This window comes from Ipomoea nil, unplaced genomic scaffold (assembly GCF_001879475.1).
Source record: "Ipomoea nil cultivar Tokyo-kokei standard unplaced genomic scaffold, Asagao_1.1 scaffold3056, whole genome shotgun sequence".
NCBI lineage: Eukaryota > Viridiplantae > Streptophyta > Magnoliopsida > Solanales > Convolvulaceae > Ipomoea > Ipomoea nil.
In genome coordinates this window covers 1,276,058-1,298,943 of record NW_017619484.1, presented here as the reverse complement: position 1 = coordinate 1,298,943, position 22,886 = coordinate 1,276,058, and the positions used below count along the sequence as shown (strand labels likewise).

At 34.4% G+C, this 22,886-nt stretch overlaps 1 protein-coding gene across 2 annotated transcripts; it reads left to right on the top strand.

Annotated features, from left to right (window-relative positions):
• Positions 1-1,672: 1,672 nt before the first annotated feature.
• On the top strand, positions 1,673-17,389 carry LOC109164013 (transcription factor IIIB 70 kDa subunit-like). Of its 2 annotated transcripts, none has more exons than XM_019312757.1 (20): positions 1,673-1,765; positions 1,881-1,975; positions 2,061-2,142; positions 2,324-2,399; positions 3,009-3,094; positions 3,204-3,280; positions 4,334-4,390; positions 4,682-4,794; positions 7,394-7,473; positions 7,569-7,655; positions 8,759-8,839; positions 11,310-11,477; positions 11,552-11,710; positions 12,470-12,542; positions 12,659-12,780; positions 13,649-13,735; positions 15,159-15,296; positions 15,899-15,988; positions 16,437-16,487; positions 16,945-17,389. In XM_019312757.1, exons 2-20 carry the CDS (start codon positions 1,917-1,919, stop codon positions 17,140-17,142), a joined length of 1,884 nt encoding a protein of 627 aa, XP_019168302.1. In that variant the 5' UTR covers positions 1,673-1,765; positions 1,881-1,916; the 3' UTR covers positions 17,143-17,389. The 2 variants fall into 2 exon arrangements, with proteins under 2 accessions (XP_019168302.1, XP_019168301.1); XM_019312756.1 differs by having other exon boundaries at positions 11,552-11,713.
• The last annotated feature ends 5,497 nt before the right edge of the window (positions 17,390-22,886 follow it).

Below are 22,886 nucleotides of genomic sequence, written 5' to 3'. Positions count from 1 at the left end.
GTATACATGAACAAGTGAACAACACAAACTCAGACAATTTAACCTAAAATGACTTGTTTACCTGGTTTGGCAGTTATCAAATTTAAAAATTATTTTTTAAAAATAATTTTAAATAAAATAAATATTTAAAATTTAAAAAAAAAAAAAAAACAAAAAACAAGAACACCCGCCGGAGACGAAGAAGTCTTCGTCTCCAGCAGGGTCCCTTCGTCTCCTGGCCGCAGACTAGGGTTTATGTATTATGATGAATGTCCTTATTCAGTGGTCCACTAGTATTAAGTTTAATATTAGTATATAAAATTTATGTACTTAGAAACTACACTAAAAGTACTATTAAAACAAAAAATCAAATTTAAAAATAAGTAAAAAATGCTAAAAAAAATAAACAAAAAAGAAAGATTTGATTTGACCAATGAATAGTAAGTATGAAAAATAAAATGAGATAGAGGTGGTATTTGTATGAATATTGCATAAAGGGAAGAATCCCAACCTAGGGTTCACCATCGTAAATGAATTTTGATTTTATCTTGTTGATTCTTGGTGCGCAATAGAGATTAATTTGCCTTTGGAAAGTTTTTCTCGTAAGGAAAGTTTGAGAATAAACTCAAGCCTTCTCCTTCACAACCTAATTTCATTCTACGAAATAATAAGAAGATTTGGAATTTTAGGGGTCGTTTACCAACTTAGAAAAATGAAGAATTGAAGAAGTGGAAAAATGAAAATTGAAAAATTTGTTTACTAAATTCACTCTTCCAAATTCTTACTCTCTCCATTCTCCATATTTCTTAAGGATTTTGGAGAAAGTAGAAACCAACTTCTCCACTTGGAGAAATGGCAAGACAAGCGTGAATAGAGATTGATTTGCTTTTGAAAAGTTTTTCTCGTAAAGTTTGAGAATAAACTTAAGCCTTCTCCTTCCAACATAATTTCATTCTACGAAATTATAAGAAGATTTAGAATTTTAATGTTTTTGTGCCTTATGGAGTTATGGGTTGAGAATTGATACGCCACGAAAATGGGGGCGACTCTAGCTTCGATCCTTGATCAACATATTATTTTATTGGAATAAGGTTCAAATTGGCCACTGAACGTAACCTGGAAATGCAATTAGGCCACTGAACGAAAAAAAGGTGCAATTAGGCCACTAAACACACCAAAAAGTGCAATTAGGCCACTGTACACTCCAAATTTATGCAATTTTACCGGATAGTAGGTTACCATCAATTTTAGCAGGTTATCTACTTAGGTGGCAGTTGAGTTAACATCTTTAATAATTTTTAATAAATTTTAAAGTAAATTTAATAATAAATTTTAAATTTTACTTGCTTACCATCGTTTTTTTTTTAATTTTTTTAAAAAATTTATTATTAAAATTTATTAAAAATTATTTAAAAATGCCAACTCAGCTGCCACGTAAGCAGGTAATCTGTTAAAATGGATGATAACCTGCTATCAGGTGAAATTGCATACATTTAGAGTGTTCAGTGACCTAATTACACTTTTTTTTTGTTCAGTGACCTAATTATATTTTCAGGTTACGTTCAGTGGCTAATTTGAACCTTATTCCTATTTTATTTTATCTGAAAAATAACTTCATAAAAATTATTTTTCATGATTCCAAACCGACTAAATTTACAGGAGTCTGACGCGCGCACGTCCAACTCTCGTCCGTTATATTTGCTGCTCCGAAACCGCCAAAACCCTACATCATTCACAAAACTCCAAGTAACCGGATAAAAGGCCGGAAAACTATCCCGGTGATTGAGTACGAAATCGCAGGACTTCTATTATCTTGTTTTAATTTAATTTAATTTTATGAATTGCAGTTGGATATAACTCAGCAATAGTAAGCATTGAATTTTGTTGTGTGAAATTGTTAGGATTTGATTAAGGTTGGGGTGCTTGAACCAAAGATCATGGTGTGGTGTAGCTACTGTGGGAAAAATGTCCACGCTGACAACGTCGACGGCAGACAGTGAGCCCCTTATCTTTCAATATCTAAAAGCAATTCTTTCTCTTGTCCAACATCTGATGTTTGTTTTTGTTTAATGTTTTGACAGATGCTGTACACTGTGTGGGAGAGTCCTTAGCGAAGATAATTTTGCAACGGAAGTTACCTTTGTTAAAAATGCAGCCGGACAGGTTTTGCTCTTCTTCCTTAATGTAGGATTACAGGGACGGATTGGCTGCAATTTAATTCAACAGAAGCTGTTTAGTTGCTATATATATATATATATATATATATATATATATATTAAAGTTGCATTTATGCATAAAATGTTGAACATGTGTGCTATTAGAACTAACTTACATTTATCTCCAGAGTCAAATGGCTGGGAAGTTTGTAAGGACTGTGCAAAGTAATTTCTCAGCTTCACGTGATAGAACACTTCGGGAAGGTATAATATGTGATATTGATTGTTTTGCATTTAATGATGAACAAATATTAGTTGACTTTGTATTGTTCAGAACAAGTATATTGTCATTATGATTGTCACAAACTATCAGTTCGTGTCATGATGAAATGCTTTTTTATATTGTTAATGTTGGCATTATATGGCTAGAGTGTTTATTTTTGCACACCATGCTATTTCAAATGCATATATTTCTTTTATAAGTTAGAGTTACCAGGTCATACTGAAATTTTCCATTTGTAGAATAGTACATAAAGAAATTTCTTTGTAGGGTATGATATAACGAAATTGCTTTCATTGGTCATTTGTCACATAGTGAACTGACCCATTTTATACTTTAATCCTTGAGTTTCACTTCATAGAAATAATGTATCTTCATTTAATGGAAACATTATTGACCAAAGTATTGTTACCAAGAAACATTTGGTGAAATCAAATACAAATCTTAAATAGCTGATAGATAATGGTGATTCTAATGGTCAATAATTACTTGCAATGTTGCTTTTATAAGATCCTAAGCTTCAATTCTATTGGTCTTATTTGTAAACAGATGTCTTTTTTATCTAATCTTCTTCCCTCTGGTGACTCTTGCAGCTGATGAAGGTATAAATAGCATGTTATATGCACTGGGGATTGATGGTGGTGATTCTATAGCTAATCCTGCTTTAAGATTTTATATGGTATGATTTGTGATGTTGTGTCATAATAAATAATCTATATGCACTTTTACCCTCATATTATTATCAACCATTGGGTGGTTTAATCCTTAAAATGATCTGTGATGCACAGATAGCACTTGAGCGGAATTTCACTAGGGGACGTAGGAAGGAACAAGTTCAGGCAGCTTGTCTTTACATTGCTTGTAGGTGAGGCATTCTAGTTTTTCTTCTTGTATTTTTTGTTGGTAGGGTGTTAGGTGTTCCATTAGAGGACAACTTTATCATGAGTAATAAAGTTATTGAATAAATGAAAGCAAACTTTTTGGAACTGAATTTGAGTGATGCAGCGGTGGAAGATATTATTCTTCTCTTGCTTATAGTTATGTTTTGAATCTCTGTCACATCCTGCCTTTAAGGTTTTGCTTTATTATTTAATTGTATTATTTCTTCTCTTTTCTCCCTTGCTTTCAATCAAGCCTTCCAAGTATCACTGATTTAAACAGCTAAAGTCTGCTCTATTATTGAAGTCTTTAGTGGTCCTTATTCATGACAACTTAATAACAACAACATTTTACAACTGCTAAGGGTTAATACCAAATTGTTATATCATAAAGAGACAGCATTAAGAGCCCATTCCTGTTCCTTTATGCATAAACACTGGATTTGTGAGGATTTATCTTTTGATCTTTTTGTATAGTACGTGCCAGGGTTTAGTATTTAGACACGAGAACAGTTTTGCAGAATGTCAGTCTATCCATGACTTATTCTATGAACCAAGCATGCTTCAAATGAATTCCATATAAATGTGAAAAATTGTTCTTTTGGATTCAGTTTAATGCCTAGTGGTCACAGAACCAATTTCCTTCCGTTTTTGACCTGCAGATGGTCACAGATCTTTACTTGATACATTTAAAGAAATCTTGTCTCTTTCATTTGTTTTCTAGTTTTCCCCTACTTAATGAAAATGTTTTCCTTTAAATCTATTTTGGGGGAACCATTCATTCAATGTAAAGATGTAAGCCCATGAAAGAGGGATTAAGTGTATTAGAATTGATTTTGTGGTGATTTGCAGAAGGCTTTTGCCAACGGAACAATACCATGACATAAGTTCTAATTTTTTTTAAAAAAAAGGAAAAGAAAAAAAGAAAATAGTTCTTTCTTTGGTTGAGTGGAGTCAGGGAACTGCAATATCTATCGGATTTTTGTTACAGATGAAGCTTGTCTTTCCTTACTAAATCATTTTGTTTATTGATTTTGCAGGGAAAAGAAAAAGCCATTTCTTCTCATCGATTTTTCTGAGTACTTGAGGATTAATGTGTACGTTAGCTTTCCTACAGACTTCTAATGCTTTTATCCTAGGAAAAATCAAAATAGTTCATTTTCAGGCTTTCAGCTTCTTTAGATTCTGATTGTCCTATTATGTAATCTTGTATATTTGTATAAATAAGTTTTGTTTTCACAATTCATTTGAACTACAACAATGCCTGCCAGCATAGGGTTATGCAAATGGAGATCAGTACTAAGTACTGATTTACTATTGAAGGTTATTTTTTATTTTTTTTATTTTTTTTTTTACCTCTTTTTCCTTTTCCTGCCCTTGAATTGCAGTTATGTATTAGGTGCCGTCTTCTTACAGCTTTGCAAACTTCTAAGCCTTGAGGAGCACCCAATTGTTCAAAAACCTGTAGATCCTAGCCTTTTCATTCATCGATTCACTGATCGTAAGTAACTATCCTGACATCTTTACTATTCAAGTTTGTTATTACTTATTACTCATGTGATTATTTACTTATTCCTCTTCTACTCTGTGCCTCTTGACTGCAACAATGATTATTTTGCTGCAATTTTGTTTTTTTTTTTTTTTCTGGACCTTTGAAACCTCTTTTCACAAAGTGAAAAGAGGTTTATCAGAATTTAAATGAAACATATAAGTTAAAATCAATTGACTCAAACTAAAAGTTAATGAGTTTGTCTCTTGAATATCCAGTTTCTCAACTAATACTTTATAATATACTTATATACTTGATTTTATTTGATGACTGAGCTAGCAGACATTGCCATTTGTCTATCTGAGGTAAATAGGGATTTTTTTTTGGTGCAATTTTAAATTGGAGGTTTAGTCTGCATATTTTATCAGTGAAATTTAGTATATGAAATTCAATGGAATCTCTGTTTCCATCTAGAGAAATTACCAAAATGGACAAGTGTTTTACCATAAAAGAATTTATCCCCCCTTTCCGGAGATGGATTTTAACAAATATTATTGATAAATTGCTTCTAAAATCTTATGTTTAATTTATCCATTCCAGAACGTATGATAAACATAGAATGTCATTCCAATGTCAAAATTTTCCGTCTAAGAACACAGAATACCAAGGGCTGGTTTCAGATAAGACATTTGGGTATAATTTATTTATTTTGAGAGGTAGAAACTAGAATATAAATTAAAAAGACTAACAGGAACCCCAAATGTTCCAATGGTGCAAGGCTTAATATCAGTATGTAAAAAACGTAATATTTACTGTTAACCAAGTGAAACAGGATTGTTACGAAAGTAAAGAGAATATTTCTTAATGTGTGAGAATACAAAGCCCTATAAATAGGTGCTAGAAGACTACGAATAGAAAACAAGTTTCCATATGCCTACCTACCTAAATCCCTAAGACGGCCTGATCTATAGATATTCCAAATCTATCTACAAATCTAATAAGAGCCAATAATTTAATTAAATAAATTAGTAGCTACAACAAAAAATAGTACATATGCATTTAATTAATTTAGGATTAGATGTCTATAATGCTTTATTTAAAAAAAATTATTCATTATAAAAAAATTTAAAAGAAATATAATTTCATTAGTTATATTAGCTTTATTTTCTACAATTCAAAAATTTCTTACCTTCAAATTTATTAATTGATTATATTCACTACATTGTCCATTGTCTTCTTTTTACATTATCTTGTAATTAAATATCAAAGTTATAATACAAAACATGTTATATACATTCATTTACCAAGTATTTTATACAAATATAATAAATATTAATATTTTGTTCAATACTTTCACATGATAACCTACGACACGCATCTCACACCACATGAAACATGTATGGGAAAAACTACCAGGCCACTACTAAATATCAATAGGTGTTTGTAAGATAAAGAGTTCATATTACAACTAAAATCTCAGTCATACATAGCAAGACAAATCTAAAGCTTCCTACACCATAATCTCATTGCATGATGAATCCCTCTACCTGCCACCAGTAACCTAATTGTACATGACACACTACCAATAAAAAAAAAAAAAAAAAGAGAAGACATATACTGAAGATAAAAACAATGACAATGCTACCCAAAAGAGAATTAAGAAAAATTAGAGAAATTTAAACCAAAAGTAGTATTTATTTACACTATCGCTTTAAGACTAAGTATTTAGACTAGCGTTATTACAAAATTGCAAACATTTATTTTAGTGACAATTATAATCAATCTCTCATATATTATCTTGAATTTATATACTTTAAATTACCGATTTAAAATAAATAAATTCAACATTTATTTACCTATGCATAAACATCTCCTATATAATATTGCATTAATATACTTTGAAATACTTATTTAAAAATAATCATTGGGCATTATCTCATTCGCAGAAAGCGCGTAAAAAAAAAACTAGTATTATATCTATATTCCATAACAAGGATTACTGTTTTCGTTGTTTTACCTATTAAATAAATGGTTGCACTGTTTTCCTGTTAATGGTATATGAATAATTGTTAAATTGAAGTATAGAACTGCTCAGCTAGATGTCACTTCACAATTCAGTGATTCACTACACGAGGGAAGATATTTGAAAGTGAACTCTGTCCCACAAATGGTCCTAGACTCCTGGTAGCTTTTGAGAATTAAAAATGAAATCAAAACTTCATATGGTTTGCATCCTCAATCTTCTGTTTGTGTCTTGTTTAGTCAGGTTTCCTGAATGCTTTTTAATGGAAAGTGGTGCTTTAATCTAAAAAAAAAAAAAAATCCTCGTGTGTAGTTGAAGATTATGAACCATGACTTAGCACTATATATTTTTAACAATATGGAGTTCTTTAGAATTGTTTGTGGTATATATTGGCTGCTGTTATCAGTACTCGTTAAAAGAATTTGTTTTCCTTTCTTTTAGTTGCTTGATAAACAGGAATAGCTTGTTTTATTTTGTTGTTTTCTGAACCTTGCATCAACAGGAATATACTCTTTAAAGAATATATTGGCTGCTGTACCAGTGTTGCATAAAGTTTATAACTTGAATTTCTTTCACCACATTGTGTAGGTTTATTTGGTGAGAGGAAGCCAAATGTTTCCAGAACTGCACTTCATATTGTTGCTAGTATGAAGCGAGATTGGATGCAGGTTAGGTATCTTTGTTGTTTAAGTTGATATCTATACTTGTATACAAGGCTACTAAATTAAAGTCAACTTCTTTATGGCGCTAAAATTGTTTGTAGACAGGGAGAAAACCGAGTGGGATATGTGGAGCTGCACTTTACATAGCTTCTCTTTCATATGGACTGAAGTGTTCCAAGTTGGAAATTGTAAGTAACTCTTAGCTAGATCATATCCTGCTGTTTGTCAGAGCTTGATTAGATATAGAACTAAAGATTTTTCTCCTTTATTATGCCTTTATCTCCATGGCTGCATGTTTTTTGATGATTTATAGCTCTCATCATTGAACTTATAGAGTTTATGTTCTCTCAGATTTCAAAATTGTGTACATATTTTAGAAGTTTGATGATAATGAATGTTTGTTTCTCTTGATTTCTAAGTTTTCATAGTCTGCTGTAATTTATCTTGTGGAAATATACTGTTGGAACTCTGGGTGGAATTTCTATTCTTCCTAAAACACTGGACACCAGTTTTTGTGCTGTCACTTGATGTTCTGAATCCTATAGATCATTCCTGTTCTTATATCCTACACGCTACCAATTCAAATCCCTACACCAATCACACCAGAGCTAAATTATTTCCTTTGCTAAATATTCCAAAACAGTGGGTGGGGTGAGTAATAATGAGTTGGCAGTCGAATTGAAGAATTTTAAGCTACAAGCATATTGTACCAAGAAAGCATTCAATTACATATTTTTGTGGCCATGATTTTAGTAACAAGGATTTGGATCCTACTATTGCATCTTGACTCTTAGGTGGATTCTTAAGTCTTAAGATGAATCTATGAAGGCACTTATTAACTCACTTGTTCAACTTTTATTAATTTGTGTAAATTTAAGCTAACATTATTTTGAGCAACTTTAGATCAAAATTTCCGTTGCTATTTCTATTTTATAGCTGCCTTTCCTTCTCCATGTGTTGCATAAATTTTGAGTTAGGTGCAAGTGCAATTTGTCAAGAAGAAAAATGAAACAAAAAAGTCAGGCTCACGAACCTTACCAACATTCCCCTTGTTCTTCAAAATAATACTTGAGAAAGTAAAGCAACACAATGTATTATGTGGATTTCACTTGTGGAATGAAATTTAAGGCATACAACATTTTTTGTATATGAATTTCCTTCATTGAAAATTTCTGTTTACACTACATTTTTCTTTACTTTATAAGTAGAGTACTTTTAGTTTTATTGCTTTGGTACTTATAGATAGATAGATGATAATGAATAATTATGGCTTTCTAATGTTTGCTAACAGATCAAGGTTGTGCACATTTGTGACGCTACATTGACAAAGCGTTTAATTGAATTTGAAAATACAGATTCTGGGAGCTTAACGGTATGTACAAAGACTAATTAGTTGGTGAAGCTAATATTTTGCAAATAACAGTTTTATCTGTACATTTTTAAATTCCCAATACTATTTACATTTGCCACTATGCTATTATTAGTGTTGCTCTTTTTATTTTTTTTTTATTTTTATTTTTATATTTATTTTTATTTTTCGATTGAAGAGAGCTCATTAGTTGCATCAATAGGCTCATTGGTTAAGGAGCAAATTTGCAACACCAATTGTTGGAGGTCATCTATGTGTATGTGTTAAAACTATAAAATATAAGAGTTAATTCCAGGAATGGTCCCTTAACTATTGTCATTTACTAATTTTTACCCTTCGACTTTCAATTGGACCATAAATGGTCCCTTGACTATTGATCTTTACCAAATTTCGTCGTAGACTTCCAATTTAACCATAAGTGGTCCCTTGACTATTGTTTTTTTTTTTCTTTCCCAAATTTGGTCCTCTAGTTAAATATCATTTTAATAAACATTAAATTTAAGGGTAATAATGTAAAAATTTTAGTTCTTCACAATGATGAACTCAATGTATTAAATTTATGAACTCAATTTGTCCATCTCAACAACAAGTTAATTTTACATTATTATTCTTAAATTTAATGTTTATTAAATGGATATTTAACTGAAGGACCAAATTTGTAACAAAATCAATAGTCAAGGGACCATTTATGCGCATATTGAAAGTCTAGGACGAAAATTGATAAAGATCAATAGTTAAGGATTTATCGTCCAATTGAAAGTCAAAGGATAAAAATTGGTAAATGTGAGTAGTCAAGGAACTGTTCCTGGAATTAACTCTAAAATATATTACTCCGTACTAACTACAAAAGTTCCCTTCAAAACAGATGCCTTTGCTACTGATATTGTATTTCTAACGCTTAAATTCATATAAAAACCATGAATGTAGCCAAACAGAAAATTGAATGTGGGAAACATAACTGAGAGGAGCCCAATGGTTTCATGTCCTAACAGAGTTATTTTCCCTTAAGCTAAGAAGTTGACTTAGCATGATACTGTCTCTCATAACAGAAGCCTCTCTTAGAATAGAAGCTCTCTCTTGTGAAACTGGGCATGGTTTTTAGAATAGAAGACCTCCCCCTTGTTAAAGTGGCCATATAATGCATACAGCTAGCCTTCAAAGTTCAAATCCATCTAAAAGATGATCCTTTAACTGAGAGGAGCCCAATGGTTTCATGTCCTAACAGTATTATTTCCCTTAAGCGAAGAAGTTGACTTAGCATGATGCTCTCTCTTGTAACAGAAGCCTCTCTTAGAAATTAGAATAGAAACTCTCTCTTGTGAAACTGGCTATGGTTTTTAGAATAGAAGACCTCCCTCTTGTTAAAGTGGCCAGATAATGCATACAGCTAGCCTTCAAAGTTCAAAGTGTCTAAAAAATGATCCTTCAAATATATTTTATAGTGTCTTTGCCAAATGGCTGGCAGATTTCTGAACCTTTTTAAGTTCTGCAACTGGTAAAGTTATTAAGTGTCCAGCCATCATGTTTTTGATTTTGTTCAGTGGTTCTGGTTCACTTTTTATGAATCAGCATATTAAAATAAGGTAAAAAAGTATGTGCACAAGTTCTAGGGAGTTTCAAGATTTATATCTGAGAGATTCTTAATAATAATTTAACTAAATTTACTTCAACCCTGAACTTGTTTCCTTCTATTTTTTGAAACTTATAGGTGAACCTCTGCTTTAGGAAACTTATAGGTGCTGCATCTTATTTGAGTCTTCTTATATGTGAAGTTTACAAATCATTGTTACTGATAGAGGTGTCAAATTGGAGTGTTAGGGTGGATTATGGTGACATCCTTTCTCCTTGCACCATTTATCCTTGGTTTTTGTCCTTATTCTTTTCATGCCTTTGCTGCATTACGTATATATATTAACAAGACAACAAAAGTAAAAAGGAAAAGATTTGACCAACAAAAAGTAAACGAGAAAATGTTGCTTTAAATACTGCGATCTCGTGCAGTTGCCAAAAAGTAGCAGTAGAGCTGCTGCGGTTGGGAGGGTGTGGTGAAACTTGAAAGAGGATCTAAAGTTGAAATGGGATTTTTGGCTTTTTAAAATTGGTTAGTTGTTTAGTGGGTGATTTGATTTAACTCACTAGACTAGATAAAATGCCTTTTAAACGAGTTATCTATTAATACCCCATTTCTTTATAGGGTGCACACCCAAATGCATCTGCAGTGGTAAGATTGAGTTAAGAATTGGGTTTGGCCTGAAATTGGCACCTCTACATGTAGGTTGTCAAATTAATGGCCCTCAAAGTACCAAACTTTTTTATTTTTATTGTTTCATAATGTTAATCCCTTTGATTTGTCATAAGATTGAGATTGGCAAGTGGATCTTACCTTCTTGACCTTTGCAACTGCATGATGCATATACTTGTTTTTCAAGGTGATTTATTGATTAGTTTATTCTTATATATTTCCTTTAACTAGATTGAGGAGTTCAATACAAGAGCTGTGGAGCTTGAGAAAGAGCAGAGGCTGATGACAGTTCGATTCCCAGTGTCAAAAGAATCTGGAATAAGTGAATTACTTTGTGAACACAAAGGGAGTGGGATACCTCCCTTTGCCCATGGCCTTTGTGAAAGCTGTTATACTGATGTAACACCTTGGTTCCTTGGCTTCAAACTTTGTAGCATGGCAGCCCTTTGAATTACTTACAATTGTTTTTGCAGTTTATAACAATTTCTGGTGGGCTTGATGGGGGATCAGAACCTCCAGCTTTCCAACGGGCTGAGAAAGAAAGGCTAATGGCAAAGGAAACTGATGATGATGATCGTAACGTTTTAGATTATGTCGCATCTACTGAAGCAGAGAACAACTACAAAAATCTGGTGGTACTTGGTGTTACCACTTGTTTACCGTTTGTCTATTCTTGTTCTGGATCTAGTAAACCATGCATGCAATTCTGTTTTATTTCTGTTTTAATAGGGTGATTGTGGGACACTATATTTCATCTGTTTCTACTTTATGGATTCTATATTCAACATTTTGCATTACTTTCTAGTAAAGATGTAAGTCTATTTAGTGCAAACACTCATGTGAAGCAACTTTATTTAGATGCATTGTTCATTATTTTCATTTTTAATGGTGGATAATAGAAGTAAATTTATGAACATCAAAACTATGAGTGTATGAATATCAGAGATAATTGATGTACAAACTTTGGGGATTTTTGTTAGGATGGCATCTAGTATTTGATTAGATTTTCCTTTCCCATATCTCATGCACTGTTTGCAGGAGAATTGCACACAGGGCCAAATCCTTTTAACTTTAGATAGTAACCCTTGGTGAACTTAATATTATCCTATAAAGAAAGACCATGAACTTTTATTCGCAATGTTCTTCCTAGTACTAGCTTTGTTGCTTTCATTAATTTTCATGATTGTTCATTCGGATGCTTGTGTGCTAGAGGATCTTTCTTGAAGTGTAGTTATTAAGAAAGATAGGTAGCTCAAAGGCTTGTGTTGGGTTGGGTGTATCTGACTTAGCCTTAGTTGTGTTGAGATGATTTGAAAAATATGTACTTATTTTTATGTTTTTGGCTTGCTGCACTTCTTCTCATTTCAGTTCTTTTTTCATTCTCTTAACAGTATTCTGCAAACGGAAATGTTCAGAATGCAAATGCAAATGAAACCTTGCAGGGAAAGGAGCATGAATTGATGGGTAGGCCGGCGCCATAATAAAATTCTTGGGATTATTAATAAAACCAAAATTTGTTATGAATGCTTGATCCACATATAAGTGTGAAAACCTACACACTTGTGACTTGTCTATACCAGGTGTTGCTTCCACATCTGGAACTATGCAGGATGACACTGTTGAAAAGTCACATGGAATTGATGATATTAATTCAAAAGGTTCTGATGAGTCGGATGACTTTACTGATATCGATGATGTAGAGGTATAGAGTGTCTCTTTTGCATTTATTTTATTGGTATTGTATGAAAGGCTTGTTTATGTGGTTTCATCTTAATTTCATATAAGGATCACTATAACAGTGCAATGAAATTGACATTGCAGTTTAATTGTTTTGTGGGGTACTCTCCTCTAGTCTCTAGTTGATTTTTGGGGCATAAGAAATAGAATGTATCAATTTTTGGTGCTTTCATGGTTAACATGTATTGCAAGCAAGTTTCTTGATCAGCATAATAGTCTTTTCCTACTTTTAACTGTGTTTCAATGGTAGAATAGTATTTTCTTGTGTTTTAATAAATTGCCACTAGAATCCAGCATACATCTGTTATTATGTCATGCCCTGTCTTTTTCTTATATATTTATTTGCTATATGATGTTCTCTATTTAATCTTCCTATTGTGCTATGTTTGAGTTTTGAATGAACTATGTTTGAAAGAAACCTTTGAACTGCATAAAAAGTATCTGTTGGAGTGTGATCATATGAAATTCCCGTTAGAGCACCTGAAGTGAACCATTTTAACACTGCCCAACCATTAAATTTAATTTCTGTTCTACCTTTTGAAGCCTCATCTTTGCCACTCAGATTCTTTTATTGCAAGGAATTAGTGTGCCATAAATTTTGACATTTTGTCCCGTCATTTTCTACTCGCCACTTTGTTGCTTATTCAATTGTTAATCAATTTTTTGATAACTTTGATAAATAAAGATGTCCTCTTAAATTTGATTGACAGTTTTATAGTTTTTCTCTCAGTATTAAACTCTGCTCATATTTCTGGGCATGTATTAATAATTTTCTGCGGTTTGGTTTGATAAATTTGTCACAACCATCATGCACAACATGCAATGCTGGACAGCTTGGTTTATATCTATATCAACATGATGAGGAGGGGAAGCGCCTCAAGAAGATTATGTGGGAGAGAGATAATAGAGAGTATCTTGAGGTGATTTTACGTATCTTCTTTCTTTTTCCATTTATACATGCCTGTGAAGAGTATTTCTTGCTTTTTATAAAGATTATTTTTGGTTAGGAATAGAAAATCTCTGTGATCATGGAAATTCATTTAATTTGGCTCAAGGCCTGGAATGCAATTTTAATGATGATCTCGTCTCACAACTAAGCTGTTTCTCTGTTCTAGTAGAGACATGCCTGCATAATGATGCATAGCATGCATGCTATACCAAGTAAATAAAAAAAAAACATATTAAAGATATATTTTGATTAGTTATTTAGGGGATGTTGTGATTATTTTTTGTTCATCATGTAATTGGATGTATTCATTGGTCTATCAGGTAGTACTATTTACTCATAGTATTGATCAAAAAGAAAATTTAAAAAATTATATTAATGCTCAAATTTACTTTTATTCCAGCACCTTTAAGATTGAAAGTGTTGCTTTCTTTAGTATTTATGCCTTTATGGATATGTACATTTGTACAAAAGATCCAAGTTGCCAATTTGTATAATAAACAGGTGTTTGAGTAGGGAGATGAAGCGGGGTATTCAAAAAATTGAATTCACTACAAAACTTTTTGAGACTTCAGCTTGCTAGCCTTTCTTATCTGCAAACTAACAATTTTTTTTGGGGAAGCAGAATAGCCCTCTTTGAGATCTGTACTACCATTGAGAGAGACTTGAGAGGAAGACCAGTTTGCCTTGCTAGCAAAGAGGGCAGCTTGAAATGAAACTCATTCATTTTTATCTGCTTATGGTTTAAACGAGTAATAAGATTTGTTAAGTTATTTGATTCACTTTTATTTTGGATATAAATAAATAAAATTGCTTTATAGGCTGTTGAATATTTGTGGGAGCTTTTTATTTATTTATTATTATTATCATTATTATTTTTTATGTAGAAGACTGGAAAGAGAACATAAAAAAAGATTATTATCATTTTGTTTTATGGCACTTTCCAATGAGGTAATAATATGTTTTGAAGAATCCATGAGATAAGCACTCATAGGATTTTGGTAGTTAAAGTTGATTCCAATTAGTTTACTGTTCAATTTGAGTAATGTTATGTAAGAGTAGTATTATACTTCCTCTTTTTACTCCCAACATGGCATGCTGGTCAACTCAAGAAAAAAGGGGAGCCGTTTGTTTTTTTCTTTTTCATTTCTTGTCCCAATGAAATCGGGAGTATACTTAACATTTTCTGTTATGAGTTCAATAAATCCTTTTTGGAATATAAATTTCAGAAAAAATAAATGAATAAAATCATTTGTAGCTTTCATATATTGAATTAGTCCTATAATCACTGTCCTTGAGTTGAGCAGAAAATTCGTACATCCTTTTTTGTGTATTGTTCTCATTAAGCAATAGATACCTCCATATGAAATTGAAATCTTTTTCTCTTATAATTACAGGAACAAGCAGCCAAAGAAGCAGCAGCTGCATTAGCTTCCAAAAAGGGTTTTGAATCCAGTTACACCTGCCCTGAGGAAATGGAAGCAGCACAGAAGCTTGCTGCTGCAGCTGCAGCTGCTGTGGCAAAGTCAAAAAAGGTTCTACTTTCATAGCATGTTGTTAAGGGCTTGTTGGTAGAATATAAAATAAAATGCTTACAATCTAAAAAATTAACCACTATAACTAAGATATTTTACAACAAATAGTCAAAACCTTGAATCCTTGATTAGCTATAGCACTGAAAAATGAATCTCATTAATTCAAAATGCACTTATTTGGTCTGCATACAATTGTTAGTGAATATTTTTCTTAACTGTTTTTAGCAACCAAAATGCTTGATTATCCACTCTGGATGCCAACCAGGGTCCTGTTTTCAATTTTCTCAAAGAGTTCCTTGAATTTCAGCATCTGCTCTGTAATTCTAATCTGTGGCCACACTGTTGTTTCTTGATCACACTTCTCAGCATTATACATTCCACAATTGACTTCTTCATTTTCAGAACTTCCTTTTCAAGATAGTTAATTATTCATGTTCAAACTGCTTGTGTTTACCACGATACACCCCACCTTTTGTTGTTATTATTCATTTCTGTCATGGTATGAAAAAGAAAAAAAGAAAAAAAACAAATAATAACTTCAGGTTTCTTCAACACATTTTTTCTATGTTGTAGACTAATAGACAACTCTGAACTTTTTGCAGGAGAAGCAACAGCGAAGAGCTGCAGAATTGAGGAACTCTGGTCCTGCCAAAACTGCAGCAGAAGCTACGCAACAAATGCTGAGTAGAAAGGTACTATATAGATATCAGAGAAATAGAATGTTATGAATAAAAAAAGGTGTTAGCATTAATTTCATTGCCTGATATGGTTTAAATAATTTGAAAAGGAAGCTTTTATTACTTTACTTTACCCGAGGAGTAACAGTCTTGAATTCGTGGCGGATGTTTTGTTCATTTTACATTTCATGTCTGTTTCTGAGAATATTCTTTTTGGGCGTGAATATAAAAAAAATTATATTGGCATATGTAATGCATCCTTGTGCCACATAATGGAGAATGCATGAAATACGGTAAAAGCTAACCATGGCTCTCATTCATTTTTATCCAATTACTAGTTTCTTTCATCAATGTATAGCATACTGCTCAGCCCATGTGTATTTGTCATTGTTTTCTGTCATTCACGTGTATGTCTAATAAATAAATATACTCTTATTCTATTATTTAATGTTCATTATTGCAGAGGAACTCTATAGTCAATCGCGATGTATTGGACACACTTTTTGATGAATCTGTACGTATTCCTGCCAACTACAAGTTTTATTTGCTGCTGCATGCAGTTCCCTCCTTCCTGCTTCACCCAACTTATTTTGCTTACATTTCTCATCTTTCTTTGGCATCCATTCTTTGGTTTGATGTTCACAATATTTTAGACGTCTGCTTGATGCATCTACTTCTACATCGAATTTGTAAGGGCTGTAAACAAGAAAATATTAAAATTTTAAAACCAGGGAATTGATGCATCACTATGAAGTGATATGAGCCTATGAGGTTGATCAAAGGGTAAATGTAAATCATATTTATGTGGAGACTAATGGGAAAAGAAAAGTGATTGAATTTTGTTGCCCATTTACATTTATCTTGCATGCCCTTGAGAAAAAAAGCAATTCTAACAGTGCTACTTTTCCTTCCATTGGACTGACTTGTTTTATGTTTAATGTTTTTTTTGGGGGGCTTATTTTCCATTACAGCCACTTCCTGCCAATCCCAAGAAAAGTCGAAATGACTCAGACACCAATGAAGGTGGAAACCTGAAAGATAACAAACTTGATCCTATTAAAGAGGATGGCGGAGAAGAATGGATGGGTGGAGGAGAATATGACAACGATGTAAATTATACAGAACAGGAAGCCTATGATTATGATGAACAATATGGTTTTGAAGAGTAGTAAATAATGTACAGGTATTCATTTAAATATACTCATTTTTTCCTTCCAAATTGAGGTTGCAAGGTCCGGAGGTTCTAACTTTTAACAAATAGGATGCTGGAGCATAGGTGTTGCTAGTCATGATGTCTGTCTGGTAGGGAAAGAAGTTGATTGTTTTATATCCAATCTCTTGTGAAAGTGTAACGCGTATTATACTTTATAGTTTAGGAATATAACATTAAAATTTTGTTTTCAGGTGATTTTTGTATACATTTTCAATTAGTTCAATAGGCGCCAACTCCCCATTCTTTCTCTTCTTTCTTTTTGAAAGTCACGATGGTTTCAATCCAAATGTATTTAATAATTTTAAATCCACAGTTCTTGTACAGTTCTGTGTCAGAGTTGTATACTTATATTTGTCTGTTTGTTTTAAAGAAACATTAAAGGTGAAACTCCACAGATACAAGTATCAGCAGTTGAGGCATGTTACAATGTCCTGATTGTCCTCCCCTAGCGCACACCTCAAGCTTTAAAGTTCGGAAAATTGAGACGTGAGATAATGATATTCTTCTCATGTAGTTTTTTTCGGAGATTAATTAGTCCACTACACCCACACTCCTACAAATGCTACATTATTTTCTTCATTACACCCGACTATTGTGATTTTTTAAAATTGATCATCGTCTTTTAATTTGTTTCAGCATTTGTCCGTTAATTCGGTTAACTTTGTTAGGTGTTAGTGAAGGAGCTAAAATGATCATTTCTTGTGATTGCTTTCTTCTTCAGCATTTACATCTTGTAACAATGTCATCTTCTTCTCTCTGATTGCTTTTCGCGGATTTATCATTGGTTTCTCTGTCTGCATTCTCTTGTTACTCTGCACTCCCATTTTTCCTTCAAGCAAGACAACATAAGAGGAAATCAATTTCCTGAAGAAACTATTTGGACATAACAGAAGAAAAAAAAAGGCAAAAGACATTGCAATCTGAACTGGATTAGATTAAAGAGAAAAGGACCAAAGGCAACAAAATTCTCCTTTTTTAATTGCCAATATAACAAAATCATAGAACAAAAACCATTCTGCAATCCAAGGATTTCCAATCACACATGCACAACATAAACTGAACTTTACCAAAAAGTTGAATCTTTGCTTGTTTTATTGAATTGGTGATCTACTCTATAAATTTTGATTTGCAGTGATTCAAATGATCTCATTGCATGTGGGTAATAATTTATGGAACCAAGTGTGCTGCATGAGTCAAAATCAACTGTGAATATATATATATATATATATATATATATATATATATATATATATATATATATATATATATATATATATATATATATATATATATATATATATATATATATATATATAGAATCGCACTCAGGTGCGAATGCTTCGCCCAGGCGCGAAATAGGAATGAATTCTGTTCGTCCACGTGTCCAGATCTAATAGATGAGAAACACTGATTTTTTTAAAAAACGCGGTGACATTTTCGTAATAATTGAACATCGAAGTGCAAGTAAAATGTATTACAAGTGCATGTAAAATGTATTATAGGTGCGAGTAAAAATTTATACTGAGCATCAATACTTAGTTGCACCTATAGTTCTAAGTAGTTGCACCTATAGTTCTAAGTAGTTGCACACATAGTTATAAGTAGTTGCACCTAGGTGTATGAATGTTTGCGAGTGGTTTTCAGGGGTATTACTACCCGCTGAACTCAGATCAATGAATGTTAACAAGGCAAAATTACATGCACTTATAGGTGAAAGTAGGTGCACCTATAGTTATAAGTAGTTGCACCTATAGTTATAAATAGTTGCACATATAGTTATAAGCACACCCAGGTGCATGAATGTTTGCGGAAAGTGAATGCTAACAAGGCAAAATTACATGCACTTATAGGTGAAAGTAGGTGTACCTATAGTTATAAGTAGTTGCACATATAGTTATAAATAGTTGCACATATAGTTATAAGCACACACAGGTGCATGAATGTTTGCGGAAAGTGAATGCTAACAAGGCAAAATTACATGCACTTATAGGTGAAAGTAGGTGCACTTGTAAGTGATTTTACTTGCACTTCGATGTTCAATTGTTTACGAAAATGCCACCGCATTTTTTTTAAGTTATTAGATCTGGACACTTGTCGCGCGCTGATTCGTTCGCATTTCCCTCTTGAGCACTTATTCGCACCTGAGTGCATCCATATATATATATATATATATATATAGAAATATGATATGATATGCATAGGGTACTTTATTTGTCTTCTGAATCACAACCTACTCTTGACTCTTTTTCCTTTAGGTTATGGACTGTCGCAGTGCCTGAGTGAGCGGTGAGAGATTCCTCTGGTCCATGGTTATATGGGCTGAGATCGCCAACCTTCAGGTGCTGGCTTATCTTTATAATAATGCCGATAGGTCTTTTGGGCAAACGGATGGTGTAGGTCCAAGAGATAATGCTTTTTGGTTGCCAGGATGGAGCTGAGCAAGGGGATGCTTTCAGCCGTGATTCTATTTTCTAGATGATATGTAACAATTTTGTTTTGTTTTTTTTTTTTTTTGTTTTTTTTTTTTGTTAGTACAACTAGGTGTTGTAATAGCAATTTCTATTCTGTTAATTTTGCTTTTCTGCTCCTTTTTGTTTTGTGTATGTTATTTCCAAATATATCCAGTTCCATTCATCCAGTATGCCCATCAGCCAAATATGTTTGAGAACGTGCCTAGTTCTCAAGTTTGTCTTTTTCATTCAGTATGCCCATCTGCCAATTTTTTTTTGAACGTACCTAGTTCTCAAGTTCGTCTCATTCATTTGGTATGCCCATTCGCCAAATATTTTTGAGAAAACGTAGTCCGTTCTCTGTTAGTATGCCCATCTGCCAAAGATTTTTTGAGAACGTCGCCCGTTCTCAGTCAGTACGCCCATCTGCCAAAGATTTTTTGAGAATGTCGCCCGTTCTTAATCAGTATGCCCAACCGCCAAAGATTTTTAAGAACGTCGCCCGTTCTCAGTCAGTACGCCCATCCGCCAAAGATTTTTGAGAATGTCGCCCGTTCTTAGTCAGTATGCCCATACGCCCAACCGCTAAAGATTTTTGAGAACATCTCCCATTCTCAGCAGTGCGCCCAACCGTCAAAGATTTTTTTGAGAACGCCTCCCGTTATCAGACAATATGCCCATACGCCCAACCGCCAAAGATTTTTGAGAATGTCGCCTGTTCTCAGTCAGTATGCCACTTCGCCAATGGCTTTTTAGAACGTCGCCCATTCTATGCCAGTATGCCACTCCGCTAATGGCTTTTGAGAACGTTGCCCACTCTCTGCCAGTATGCCCATCCACCAAATGATTTTTTTTTAGAACGTCGGCCGGTCTCTGCCAGTATGCCACTTCGCCAATGGCTTTTGAAACGTCGCCTGCTCTCTGCCAGTATGCCCATCTACCAAATGATTTTGTGAGAACGTCGCCCGTTCTCTGTTAGTATACCCATCTACCAAAGACTTTTGAGAACGTCGCCGTTCTCTGTCAGTATACCCATCAACCAAAGACTTTTGAGAACGTCGCCCGTTCTCTGTCAGTATGCCCATCTACCAAAGACTTTTGAGAACATCGCCCGTTCTCTGTTAGTATGCACATCCATCAAAGACTTTTGAGAACGTCTCCCGTTCTCTGTCAGTATACCCATCCACCAAAGGCTTTTGAGAACGTCTCCCGTTCTTTGTCAGTATACCCATCCACAAAAGACTTTTGAAAACGTCTCACGTTCTCTGTCAGTATGCCCATCCACCAAAGACCTTTGAGAAAGTCTCCCGTTCTCTGTCAGTATGCCCATCCACCAAAAACCTTTGAGAACGTCTCCCGTTCTCTGTCAGTATGCCCATCCACCAAAGACTTTTGAGAACGTCTCCCGTTCTATGTCAGTATGCTCATCCACCAAAGACCTTTGAGAACGTCTCCCGTTCTCTGTCAGTATGCCCATCCACCAAATATTTTTTTGAGAACATCTCTCGTTCTCAGCCAGTGCGCCCAACCGCCAAAGATTTTTTTTGACAACGTCGCACGTTCTCAGACAGTATGCCCATACGCCCAACCGCCAAAGCTTTTTTTTTTTTATAACGTAACCAGATCATCTTCTTTCTTAGTCTCCCATTCTCAGCAGTGCGCCCAACCGCCAAATATTTTTTTGAGAACGTCTCCCGTTCTCAAACAGTATGCCCATACGCCCAACCGTCAAAGATTTTTGAGAACGTCGCCCATTCTCTATTTTGATATCCCATACTCCATTTGACTACTTTCTTCCGACCATGTTTATACCTTGACGACTCTTAGACTTAGCCCTATGCCCTATGCCGACCAGATTTCTTTCCTATAACTTCTAGACTCTACACTAAACCTTTCACCCATAACTCCCCGTTATCTATTAGCCTCCCTGTCATATGATATTCTTAAGCTCTTTACTCCGACAGTCATATTCATTTGTTTCGTCTAAATCTGATTACTGCGCCGTACATGATCTAGTTGCGAACTGTCTACCTAGGGGTGGGAAGACGAGTCCACCACTGAAAGGTGGGAAGGTCTGTCGACCACTGAGAGGTGGGAAGGTCTGTCGCCCACCGAGTGGTGGGAAGACGAGTCGACCACTGAGAGGTGGGAAGGTCTGTTGACCACCGAGTGGTGGGATGATCTGTCGCCAAGATGACCCGTCGGGGTGACCAGTTAGGATGACTTGTCAGGATGATTAGTTGAGGTGACCAGTCCACCCGCGCGGTTTGTCCAAACTAATTGCCAGAATTTAGAGGACATTTGAGGCAGTTTAATTTGTTGATTTTGGAGGTAGGTTGTCTCCGCTAGTTTTGATCGTTTTACCCTGGATGATTTTATGTATATTGGAAGTCATCATCGTGTGACGCTCCCTATTATCTTTTTGTGGTGCTTGTCCTAGAGAGTGGCAGGACCACCAGGGTGCGAGTGACCAGCAATCTTCCCTCCTTGTTGTGGATTTTGAATGCACTTACTTAATGTAAAGGGTAGGCGTGGGAATCCTTTTAGATCGAAGTGATAACTTTATTACGATTCTATAATATGATAGTTTATTGTACGTAGTAACTAACTATTCAAGATTATTTTCCCAACCATGGATAGTGTTTCTTGAACTGTCCTGAATTCCGAATGTGTCTTCTTGGTTTGGATTTGTAGGTCTTTCTTTCCTAGCGGATTATGGGCTTGTGTTTCCAATTTCGGTTTTCCTGTTCCTCACTATCGTCGTCTCGCCAGCTGGGACTTTTTGGAGAGGGTTCTGTTTTTTGTTCAATAGGGATGGTGTCCCTAGCTAGTTGCGCGGATTGCAGTGACCACTGGTTGGGGCGAGTGGCTGGTCTCTCTCTATGGATAGGATCCTCGGCTGGTTGCGTGGGTTGCAGTGGCCACTGGTTGGGGCGAGTGGCTGGTCTCTCTCTATGGATAGGGTCCTCGGCTGGTTGCATGGGTTGCAGTGACCACTAGTTGGGGCAAGTGGCCGGTCTCTCTCTATGGATGGGATCCTCGGCTAGTTGCATGGGTTGCCGTGACCACTGGTTGGAGCGAGTGGCCTGTTTTCCTCTATGGATGAGGTTTCTGATCTCTTTTTGTAGAGTGGTGCATTCTTCAATGGTGTGTCCTGCTTCCGATGGTAGTGACAATATTTTGGTCTCCTAGCGGCCGGTTGCATATACAGTGACCAGTAGATTGGCTGTGAGAGGGGTGGTAGTGGTAG